The sequence below is a fragment of the Nilaparvata lugens genome, chromosome 2 (genome assembly GCF_014356525.2).
Source record: "Nilaparvata lugens isolate BPH chromosome 2, ASM1435652v1, whole genome shotgun sequence".
Taxonomy (NCBI): domain Eukaryota; kingdom Metazoa; phylum Arthropoda; class Insecta; order Hemiptera; family Delphacidae; genus Nilaparvata; species Nilaparvata lugens.
The window spans coordinates 57,641,254-57,654,012 of NC_052505.1; the positions used below are offsets into that span (position 1 = coordinate 57,641,254).

A 12,759-nucleotide genomic window follows, 5' to 3' on the forward strand; every position below is an offset into this window, starting at 1 on the left:
CAATTTAAAACAAACATATTCAGAAAAATGGAAATCCATATTCAATTCTTCATACAACGTATTCTATTAGAAAGCCAAATAGTTCATTTCGTTATGCCTTCTAGGTTATAACAAAGCAGTTTATTTCAATCTTTGGTGTATTATAATATTTATTATTAAAGGTGAGACAACCTTACATAAGGAGGTTGCACTTGTGTGCTTACAAAAGTTAGGACTCATATCAACTGTTAATTGCTGGTAAACACCAGATCACAACAATTTTTTATTTTGATTGATTTTTTATTTTTATTTTAAAACTTATTGTTTATTATTTTACTGTCCCATAAGTTTATTTAACATTAAAAATGATATCTAGATATAAAATGATATCACAGATAGGTATTACATTATCATTCAGGATGATAACTACTTGTTTGGGGAACTAAATGAATACATTAAAACAAAAGAATAGCTCGAAAAAACATCATATTCCAGCCTTGAAATAAAAGAAAATAAATACCATATTTTAAAACATAATCTTAACACCAAACGTATACAAGAAGTTTCCTGTCAAATTGATAATTTGAATAAAATATAAATAAGATGAACATAACATAAATAACATATTCTTATATATTTGACCAACTGATTTTTCTATGTTTCATCTAAACTGAATCACATACTGTGATTATTCAGTTCAGAATTCATTAGCTACTCTCATTCTATAAAAAAATGTGAAGTAGTACTGTGAATAGGTCTTGCTGCTCCAAGACTATGATATATCGTCACTCGATAATTGATAAGTCTCTATGTCTCTCCCAGAATAGATTATAGAAGTGCATTTTGACATTTCTTTACTATTTCATATATTTCAGAACAGATTTGATTTTTCATGAGACAGACAATGTTTTGGATCCTATTCTTCTCTAAATATGAATGAGGTTGAATCACCTCATGGAAGATAGTGAGTCTCATCTCCCGCCACGTTCTGATACCATATTTCTAGAAATAAATCACTGTTCATCTATGTGAACGAAAACATCAACAAAAAATGATGAAAATTATGTTGAGAACTTGAAACCATAGGCTTTTCTCTTTATTCTCTTTTAGCTTTGAAAAAAATTCAGAATGTCTGTTTCAATAACGAAATATAATTTTTCCTCCACCTACTGTCTAAAGTGCTTACTTTACTCCCTGGAACATAATACTAAGGTGTCACTTTTTCGATCTCGGGAGGAAAATCAGAAAAACTCCCTATAGAGCGTAAAAGTAACTCCATTCAAATAACATGGGAAGCATCTTTATTTTAATAACTTACATTTGAAATATGTTAGAAGGTCTAAGCTCAGATGAGGAAGCATAATAGAGGTGTCTGTCATTGAGTCAACTGAATTCAATACCTCAACCAGAAATTTGATCAACTCATGAAATATATGTTTGTATGATATTACATACTTAATATTAGTAGACGATAAAAATTTATACATATTTTAAAATATTTTATTCTATTCAAAATACCAGCCAACAAATATTTTTCATCTGCAATTCAAATCTGAAACGCGCGAATTGGAGTCAGCCATTTTTGATAGCCGCCCAGCTATCAAATTGTTACAACTTTTGCCGATAGATAGCGCAATAAGCAGTGCCAATCAGACGACCGGTTTTTAGGTTTTAGATTTTAGGTTATGTTGTAAAAGAAAACATTGTCACCAATAACGTGAGTTATTAAAATTATTTGATTTGCAGTTTCTATAAAACAAAATCTGGTGTGGTACACTCACACAACTTTCCTTGCTCATTGAACTGTAAGCCTCATTCTTAAACGAGAATAATTTAGGGGAATAACATAATGACGATTGGCAGCAACATATTTGAAACTACGATCAGACTACTGTTTATGTGTATATACAATTGTTTTCAGAGTACTTTTTCCTTTGTGTAAATTGTGAAATTAGATGATTTTTTAAAAGTCGTCAAAACAGCTGTTCTACAGATAAAATATCTCGACTATGTGTTATTTTTATAAACTGCTCTACCTACCCACCTCAAGCACGAGAGGGAGGTTACAAAGTCCATTTCTCAAAGATGGGGTGGACCCCCCATTAGTTTCCCAGGAAGGAGACTCATGTCAGTTGATAGAGCTGATAAATAACTATACAGGGTATGAATTTGAAAAGAATCGTTAGAGCAGTTTTCGAGAAAACCTTGAAAAACATGGTTTTTAGTAATTATCTGCCATTTTTCTCAATAATATTACGGAGCTCCTGTAATTTTCCCAGAAATGAGACTCATGACAGTTGATAGGGCTTATAAATAGCTATCCATGGTATAAATTTGAAGAAAATCGTGAGAGCCGTTTTCGAGAAAACCGTGATAAACATGGTTTTTTTAGTAATTATCCGCCATTTTTTCCGCCATCTTGAATTGAATTTTATTGAATTTCTTATGGTCGGATTCTCATGGTATAAGGACCTTAAGTTTAAAATTTCAAGTCAATCGGTTTATTAGGAATGGAGTAATCGTGTTCACAGACATACACACATACATACATACATACACGCACACAGACCAACACCCAAAAATCATGTTTTTGGACTCAGGGGACCTTGAAACGTATGGAAAACTTGAAATTAGGGTACCTTAAGTTTTTTGGAAAGCAATACTTTCCTTACCTATAGCAATAGGGCAAGGAAAGTAAAAATGTAGATGGAGGAAAAATGTTGTGTACACCACGAGTGAAAAATACTTTTTCTCCTCAGGGAAATTGTTGACCTCGGCTTCGCCTCGGGCTTTAAACTTTTACCCTCAGGGAGAAAAAGTGGTATTTTTCACTCTAGATATACAAATAACTATTGAAATATACCAATTAAAGAACTTTACCTGTAGAGCTGCCAACCGTCTAGCTTCTTCCAATTGTTTTTCGCGAGCTTTCCTCTTTGCTTTTTTTCCCTGTGTGTTGGCAAGACGCGCTCGCGCTTCAGACAGCATTTCCAGTTCTGAAATTTCAATTTAACTTGTTAACCTACTTAACAAATAACGAATAATACTTTTAAATTAAACAAAATTTCTTGTGGGGAAGTGATAGCTTAGCACGCTTCTATTAAATATTATAATTATATTCACCTACTTTTATTGTGTTCTGTATTTGGCTGCGATAGGATAGGTTTCAAGAAGAAACAATACAAATAATTTTCATTTAGATACGGTTGAATATTAATGATATATTAGATACCCTATTATCATCATCATCATCATCTGGAGATCATCACGTACGTTAGTGAAAATTGGAGGGCATTCTCAACCGTTGCACTTGATCATTCCTACAATACTAGGAGTAGTGAGTGGCTCGATCCTCGGTTACCCGGCACATAGACTAACCCTTCTGGAGAAATGCCCACACTATTGCGCAATAAAAATTATAGACTAAGACTTCCCCATATTTCAAAGATTTTTCCAACTTTTCAAAGATGACCGGAAGGATGAGGGAAGTTCTGTTGAAAAGAGCGTCATACACAGTGGATGAATGTGTATCTGTCTTGAGGGAAGAAAATTAAATACCATAGAGTTATTACAAAATAAAAATGTCCTTTAAATTGAACGATTTCTTCCACGGGGTGCTCCTGGAGCCAGTGTTGTTTCTTTGACGTCTCCTCCTTGCCTTATTATATTTTCTGTGTTTATTATTGATTGTGACTTTTCAATGTTGCAAAGCTCGTCTTTTATATGCAGTACTTGAATAAATGAAATTTGATTGATTGATCATCATCCTAGCCTTTTCCCATTTCATTTGGGGTCGGCTGTCCGAATCAATTTGCGCCTTTCTTCTCTGTCTTTTGTCATTTCCAGGTTTACGCCCATCGTCTTCATATCTTCACATATTGTGCTCGCCCAAGTCGTAGGGGGCGACCTTGGCCTCTTTTACCCTCAGCAGTGCTAATTATCACCCTTTTAGTCATGTGGTCATCGTCTCTGCGCATCACATGGCCAAACCATCCAAGTCGACTCTCGCACATCTTCTCCTGTATTGGTGCAACCTTGAATGTGTCACGGATATATTCATTCCATGACCTTGTCCATCAGGGTCACAGCTCCAGCCCACCTAAGCATTTGCATCTCTGTACAGTGCATCTTCTGTTTCTCTTGCTTGCGCATCAACCAACACTCTAAAGCAATTATTCTCGGCAATTTGGATTTTGGCTCACTTACCTTGATGTTTGGATGTTGCAGGACTTGATCACCCAAAACTTTTTCTTTATTGGCCCTTGGATGAAGCACTAGCAGCACACCACCACCACAACAATGGCTTTTTTAATGTTCAAATTTTGCTCGCGGGTGATGTTCTTCTTGATTTTTTCTCGAATTTTCCCGCTTTGCTCCTTTTCCGTTTCATTAATTTTTGCTGGCTTCAGGATGATCACATTCTCCTTGGGCGACAGCTTCTTGGTCTGGGGCAGAGACTCCTTGGCTGCGGCAGTGGGGGCGGCACTCGATGAAGAAGGTGCGGTCCTCTTCTTTGGCAGTTGCACGGCTTCAGCAAATGAGATCGGCTTATTGTAGACAACATCGCTTTTTGCTACCTCACTAGCCAGTTTATTCACACTGTGCTTTAGAGTGTGAATTTTTCCAAACATTTCCGTGTTGTTGTCTTTCATATTTTGCTTGAAGTCTATTCTATCGATAGTGATGTTAAGTTCGTTGCACACATTTAAAAATGAATCATAGTCCTCTCTGGAAACTTTTTCAAGAGACCATACCTCGAAACGTTTTCCGCTATCATTTTTAATTTTTGCTGGTAATTCGGGAGGCATACTCATTTCATCATTTTCCTTCTCTTCCTCGTATTCGAGCTGCACGGCTGATGGTAGTTTTGTTAAAGTATTTATTGGCGAATGGATCATATTAAGGATGATAGATCCAAAACACACTTTTGTGACATGGTAGGGAGCAATCTTCATTTTATTCTCTTATATTGTTCTTTCCATAATTTTTTCATCTTCTAAGTTTCCTTTATTATGTTGTATGGTTATCTATAGATTGTGTAAAAGAGGCTCTTCATGGTACTGTCTGTGAGCCTTTATATGTATATCAAAAAATAAATAAATAAATCTTGGTTTTCGTCCTACTTGGAAGGCAAGCAAAAATTTGTTGAATTTGAGTATTTAAAAGAGTCCCAAAAACATATTTATATACATCTTTATAGCTTTGAACTGAGATTTTTAAAGCATGGGGTTCCTCAAGGCTCCATATTGGAGAAGATGTTAGAGTACAATGTCAACTCTTTCCATATGTTTGTGGATTTTAAGGCTGCATATGACAGTGTAAAAAGGAAGAAACTGTATGATGCCATGTATGAGCTTGAAATACCTCATAAACTTATAAGGCTTGTTAAAATGACTATACTTAAATGAGTGCAGTCCAATGCCAGGTAAGAGTACAGAATCTTCTATCGGATCCATTTCAGTCTTACAATGGTCTTAGGCAGGGTGATGCTTTAGCATGTCTGCTTTTCAATGTGGCATTGGAGAAAGTGATACGAGACTCCAAAATTGACACTAGAGGAATCCTGCTCAATAAGACAATTCAATTACTGGCTTACGCTGATGACATTGACATTGCAGTCAGATCAGTCCCCTATATGGTGGAGGCATATAATAGCATGAGAGGGGCAGCAAATAGTATGGGACTGATTATAAACAAGCAGAAAACAAAGATTATGGTCTCATCAAGGTCCAATGCTCATAGATTAAATGCTGCACAGTCTGACCTGATAGCTAATTGTGGTTTGGAGGTGGTTGATGAGTTCGTCTACCTTGGGTCTTCAGTAAACTCAAAAAATGAAACAGCACATGAGATCAGGCGAAGAATCCTACTTGCAAATAGGACATACTTCGGTTTAGCCAAACACTGCAGATCAAGGAATTTGAGCCGAGAGACAAAGATAAGAATCTACCGCACACTGATTCTGCCTGTGCTGACCTATGCCAGTGAGGCATGGACCCTAACAAGACTGGATGAGAATATGATCAACATTTTCGAACGAAAGATTCTACGCCGAATTTTTGGTGGTGTGCAAATTGATGGAGTGTGGCACAGAAGAAAGAATAGGGATCTGTATGATATGTACGGCCACACCAATGCACTGGCTATTATCAGAGTAGGGAGACTCAGGTGGGCAGGCCATGTTGAAAGAGCTGATGACTCATATCCGGCTAAAAGAATCATGAATTACAACATGGAAGGAAGAAGACGCCCTGGTCGACCAAGACTGAGATGGATGGACTCAGTCACTGAAGATGCAAGGAGGCTTGGTGTAAGAAATTGGAGACGAGCTGCCATGGACAGAGTAGAATGGAGGCGATTGCTGGAGGAGGCCAAGATCCGTTTTGGATTGTAGAGCCGTGGATGATGATGAGATCCAAAACACACTCTTGTGACATGGTAGGGAGCAATCTTCATTTTATTCTCTTATATTGTTCTTTCCATAATTTTTTCATCTTCTAAGTTTCCTTTATTATGTTGTATGGTTATCTGTAGATTGTGTAAAAGAGGCTCTTCATGGTACTGTCTGTGAGCCTTTATATGTATATAAAAAAAAATAAATAAATAAATCTTGGTTTTCGTCCTACTTGGAAGGCAGGCAAAAATTTGTTGAATTTGAGTATTTAAAAGAGTCCCAAAAACTATATTTATATACATCTTTATCGCTTTGAACTGAGATTTTTAAAGCATGGGGTTCCTCAAGGCTCCATATTGGGTCCAATGCTATTCCTGTGCTACATCACAGGTATGCCTGGCGTGGTCCACGATCAAGCTTCAAATTGTCTATGCGGATGATTCAAATATAATATTCTCAGTTGAGGATGTGGACAATTTGAACAAGACAGAGTAGGAGCCAGTCAGTGTGTCCAAATGTAGCTATTAATGGTAAAATTTTAGAAACTAAAAATAGTAAAAAATTCTTGGGTCTGTTATTGGATAGCAATCTCTAATGGAGTAGTCATGTTTGCCATGAAAAAGATATCTCCTAGTCTTTATGCTCTGAGACAAATGTCCAACGTGTGTTGTATCCAAACACCAAAGTCAGTATACTATGCTGTAATACATGCACATTTAGCATATGACCTGTGCATATATGGTAGTACGAGCTGTACGGGTGAAAGAAATTTGGATAAACTCCTTGAACAGCAGAAGCGGGCAATTAGAATAATGTTTAACCAGAAAAAGCGACTCAGTAAGATCACTGTTCTTTTAACTTGGGATTTTAACAATTTATGGTCAATATGTATTCGATGTGATCATGTTTTTCAAGAAGCACTCCAATGTAGAATTGAGAAATCAGACTCACAGCTATAATACCCGTTATGGCCTAATTACTGAGAGACATAGATTGAATCTTATTGAGAAAAAACAATTTTAAATGGATAACATTTTTTTATCAATTTACCAGGCAATTTAAAGTTAATTGAAGACATAAAAATATTTGGTAAAAATTTGAATGAATATTTGCTGAGCTTATCTCTCTATTATTTGCAGGAGTTTGACAACAGCTCGTTGATTTATTTTGAATTTTATTTGTGTACCAACTATAGCTAGGACTTATATGTAACATAGATTTCAAACTGACGAAATTATCAGATTTCAACTAAATCGAAAGATTATCTTATGGCATTACATTTTGGATATGATTTATGGCATATGACCGCCACGGCTGGCTCGGATGTAGTCCAACCTGGACGTCCAATTTTCTTAGAAATTTTCCTAACATTTGTGTCCGCATTTCGGCAATAACACGGTGAATGTTGTCTTCCAAATGGTCAAGGCTTTGTGGCTTATCCGCATAGAGGAATGACTACATAGCCCAGCAGAAAGTGGTCTAGCGATGTTGAATCACAAGATCTTGGAGGCCAATTCACATGTCCAAAAAGTGAAGTTAAACGGTCACCAAACGTGTCTCACAATAAATCGATTGTGGCACGAGCTGTGTCACATGTTGCACCGTATTGTTGATACCACAGCTACTGAACATCATGGTTGTTCAATTCAGGAGTGAAAATGTTATTAATCTATCTTCCATAAAGCGAATGGACACATATCCGATTCCTGTTCTCGATGGCGGATGGACTCATTCGGGTCATCCTCAATTCTACGCTCTACAGTAACAATAGCTTCTTCTGTACGCACCGTACGCGTCTCTGGGGATGCAAGTTATCAATAAGAGTGAACCTGGTGTGAAAACGTTCCATGGTTAATCAAATCAACTGCTCTGTTGGATGATTTTGACGACAATAAAATGAATGTAGGGCGCAATATGTATTTCGCAAAGTACCATTAGTTTCGAAATAAAGTTTCACTATTTGCAAGTATTGTTCAGGTGTGAGAATGAATAACTGAGAATGAATATCTTAACAACTGTTAAATCGGTCGTCATCTTGAACAGTAATACCAACAGTTCTATACCTCTAAAAAACACCCTGTATTATTTATAAGATTGAATTCGATAAGAATATATATTTTTAATTATATTATTTATATAGGCCTACTATAGTTGTGATAACCATCAAATGAAGATCAGTTTGCAAATTACATACTGTGGTCCATTATTCAAAATGAAAGAAAATTCAAACGAACCATCTTCGTCCATGTCTTTTGGATCAGGTCGGGCTGGTTTTGTTTCGGGGTTTGGGTCTATTTCTCCAGGCTTCAACTTTCTTGGATCGTCTGCAGCATCTTCTCCCTCTTCTCTCTTTTGTGCTTGATCTCTGCAACATAATTTTTCCATTCAATGATTAAAGTATAGTAGAAGAAAAACTTAAAAGTAGCATTCACAAGAAGTGAATGCTATAACATGCAACTACATCAAGATCCACTTCTTAGCATTGATTGAAAAAATAGCTTTAGTTGATAACAACATTAGTTAGCCTGAATAGCATCAGTTAACATTAAAATTTGAAGAAAATAAATTAATACATCGAGTAACAAGTCTAGTTTGAAAAAACAGGTCGCACCTGATCAATTTCAAGGCCTCTGACATGACTGAACGACTTATTCAAGTCAATTCAATTTTTTTTTATTACTGATGCATTCTAGTTTACAATATGGAGAATTGAAATTCTTTGAATGATGGTTCAGCCACGAGAAAAAGATTACTGTTGCACTACTCTATACTGATCAACATATTTTTTTCAATTATCTGATAGGAATATTATTGCAGTAATAAACCAAGTTTTGTTTCAGTTACTTACAGTAGATACTCGTATCGTTCGAGACACTGAGCGGCAGTGCGACCAATGATGGGCGCAATAGTGCGCCACTGAGTGGGCATCAGCTTCGCCAAATGCAACAGTTTTTCGTCTTCTTCGCGGCTCCATTCTGTTTTCTTAATGCTGGGATCCAGCCACTCAAACCAACGAGCCTTGCACTGTTTGGCTGACTTTCTGTGTAGCAGCGATGCTATACGAGACCACTGGTTTTTGCCATATTTCATCACCGCTGCTTTGAGGATTTCATCCTGAAAAATTGAAAAACGCCACAAATTAATACTCAATGATACTAGACGTTCACTAATTGCTCACTAGATTTAGTAGATTTAGCCTCCCACTCAGCCACTCTACTCATTGGGCGAGGAGATCACGAATTTTTTCCACCTATTTGACATCTTGATTAAGTGTAATTAGTGTTTTTAATTTTTCTATGATGAAATCTATCTAGAATAGTCTGGTCATGGATTGAAGAATTAAATTTAATTAAATTAGGTACACTTCTGACTGATTTTTCTATCATCATCTGATTAACATTCTATTTCAATCAGTGTCTTGTGAGCTCATTTTTCACTTTTGGCTGATTTACCATGTAAATTGGCTATTCATTCAACCAACTTTACTGGAGTTCATGGATAAGAAATTAACTGATACATAATTATAATAGTAGGGTTATTCAGCGTAGCGCAATACTCTCTTTAATTCGTAGTCGTATGCTCCGTTTTCATGACATTGTCAATACGGTACATGTATAACTGTGAACGACAATAAAAACATTTGATTTGATTCGTATTGGTCGTGAGTGCAATTGCCATTATATCCGGAATATTTTATTTATAGCTTCATTGATTCTGCTCTAACTTAAAAGACATAAAAAATTTTCAATCCATTTTTCACACTTAAGTTAAAATTTGTTAGAAAACAGGGCTTTTACCTCAACAAGTTCATCGACGACTGAGGCTATCTATAGAAATATCGAGTATGAAAATGACTGAAATAAAAATATTGGCATTTTTTTAATGAGTTGAATGTTTTAATAAAAAGTAAGAGATGTTTAACAACCGTTGAACCTTAACTTGGGCTGCAATAAGATTATAGCTAATAATGTAGCAGTTTGTGTGAGATGTTTGGGCCACATTACACACAGTCATATAGCTTTTTCTTCTTCTTCTACTTCTTCCTAGTTGTGAACCGTAAATATTTGACCAATTTTAATCAAAAGTTTGAATATTTATTAAACTTGTGTGTGGATATTTGATTTTTATATCTATGCAACAAAAAATATTATTACTGAATTCATCAATATTTATGTTTATGTAATGGAGCCCTTAGCCCAAACAATGAGGTTATGAGTATGAAAATCGTTATAAATGCATTTTTACGGGCATGCTTTTTCTTGTAAAGCTGACAAAAGTCAAAGTATTTCTTCTATTATCAAAAAAGGATAGCCTAGAAATAAACTAGTACAAAACAAGTTGAAATGTATTAGGCAACTAGCCTAGATTATCATAAAGAATTCTGAAATTTTTGAACAAAAATTAAAATGTAACATAATTATTCAAGTTGACCTTACCTCTGTGTTTCTCCAAACACCACCTTTTATCATTATTCGTGGCATTTTGTAGTGTTAAATTAAACTTTTCTTCAAAAAGAAATGCCTTGTAGACACCTCAGAGAAAAAAGGAACCTTTTCTGAGACACAACTCTTGTTTTCAGTAATCTATTATGAATAGATACAATCAATAAAGTAATAATTTACAAGAAATAAAAAATATTACAAAAATATCCTTATTCCACTTTAAACAAAATTTCAAACTCACAAATTCAAAAAATATAGTTTAATTTTGTGAAGCACAATAATAACTAGCCTTAGCCTATAAAATGCAAACAAACCAAGCCATGAGCATCCAATAAATTAAAAATTTCTGGCCAGAAGCTCAGAAGAAAACATCATTATTATTTTCATCCTTATAGAATAGACACGGCCCATTGTATATATACTGAAAGTCGATGAAGCCAACATCTACTGTCACATCACCATATCGTGACGTCAGCATCGGATAGGAAACTTATGTAGAGTTTGTCCACATTGATTTCTATTTCAGCGGGTGTTTCCAATTTTCATAGATAATAATCCACTTCCATTTGAAATAGACACAATCAGCGATGGAAAACAATGTAAACAAACTCTGCAGAAAAGTTTTTCATCCGATGCTGACGTCACGATATGGTGATATGGCAGTAGATTTTGGCTTCAGAGTCTAGACTTCCTAGCGTGTCTATTCTATAACTGGTCTAAGATTTCATCAAATTTTGAAAATCAAATACAGGTAGCAGTGATTCTAAAATTTTTCATTTCTGCTACTTCCGTGGGAATCGCTGAATTAAGAATTATAATAAGATAAAAGTGTCAACATATTTTTATGTAATATTCAATTTTTATATTTTGACATGATTTTACTTGAATAGAGCAGCAAAGAAATTGATTACTGAAAGAAAAGTCGATTTAGTCACCAGTGAATTATCAATATCAGAGAATTTGTGGTTAGGTTGGATTCTTATCACAATAAATAGCAATATTCAAATTACAGATTGTTGTTATAGTGGAGAGCTTTTTACTGTTTTCAAAGATTAAAGCTTATTCCTCTCAATGAAATTTTTTTGGTTTGAAATTTAAATTATCACAACTTTGAGATGGCTCAGGATGGTAGCATTAAAGTTGAATCTGTTGAAGCTTTGAGTAGAGAGGCTGATACACTCAAAGCTAAGTTGGAAGATGAACGCCAGAAATTGAACGATGTTACCTGTAAGTAAGCTTTTTTATTTTTAAGTAAATTTCTTGTATTTAGGTTTTTATTTGCTATAATTGATAACAAGAATGTTTGAAACTAATTGCTTATCAAGTAAATAGCATATTAACCTGACTTTTTTCTATTAGTATCCACAGTGGCTGAAAGACTGGAAGTTATCAACTATTTGAACATAAAACCTCGCAGAGTTTTGAAGGGTCATCAAGCTAAAGTTCTATGTTCAGATTGGTCTCCAGACAAGAGACACATTGTTTCCAGCTCTCAGGTGGGCCTTATACCAAAGTTAATATTACATTTTTTTCAAATCCATTTTTCTTTTAAAATTTCAAGTAGGCCTATTTACAGCTTAACTAATACTGGACATACAGATTAGCCGTTATTTCTTATATTAACCAAATCAAATTAGCTTACTCTTGCCTCATGATATTTTAGTAATTTGCTCCTGTATTGTTTTCAAATTTCTATAAGCTTGAAAGACCTACATATTTACTGGAATAGCTTTCAGAACATTTGTATATCTGTACATATTATGTGAAGCAAAAGCGTATTATATTAGTAAATCGTTGACCTCATTTTAATTCATAGTAAGACTAAGAGTATCAAAATTATATAAAATGAAAAATTAATAGGTTTGTCAATCTTATGTTAGTAAATTTATTTTAAAAAATTTTGATTGTTTGTGGAGGAAAAGACTACACATTCTAATGCATGTA

The 12,759-nt window shown here is 34.9% G+C and overlaps 2 protein-coding genes across 2 annotated transcripts in view; one reads left to right on the top strand and one right to left on the bottom strand.

Annotated features, from left to right (window-relative positions):
* The window catches only part of LOC111047798 (cell division cycle 5-like protein), a 35,560-nt gene extending 24,398 nt beyond the window's left edge, over window positions 1–11,162 (bottom strand). Inside the window, exons 1-4 of the mRNA XM_022333644.2 lie at window positions 10,810–11,162; window positions 9,222–9,487; window positions 8,608–8,738; window positions 2,860–2,975 (exon numbers count right to left, since the gene is read on the bottom strand). Coding sequence (XP_022189336.1) covers window positions 2,860–2,975; window positions 8,608–8,738; window positions 9,222–9,487; window positions 10,810–10,854 — 558 coding nt within the window. The 5' untranslated portion in view covers window positions 10,855–11,162. The remainder of the gene's footprint in view (window positions 1–2,859; window positions 2,976–8,607; window positions 8,739–9,221; window positions 9,488–10,809) is intronic.
* A 447-nt stretch (window positions 11,163–11,609) lies between these two features.
* LOC111047799 (guanine nucleotide-binding protein subunit beta-5a) overlaps window positions 11,610–12,759 on the top strand; it is a 32,921-nt gene continuing 31,771 nt past the window's right edge. The window contains exons 1-2 of the mRNA XM_022333645.2: window positions 11,610–12,042; window positions 12,175–12,311. Of these exons, the coding sequence (XP_022189337.1) occupies window positions 11,931–12,042; window positions 12,175–12,311 (249 nt within the window). The 5' untranslated portion in view covers window positions 11,610–11,930. The remainder of the gene's footprint in view (window positions 12,043–12,174; window positions 12,312–12,759) is intronic.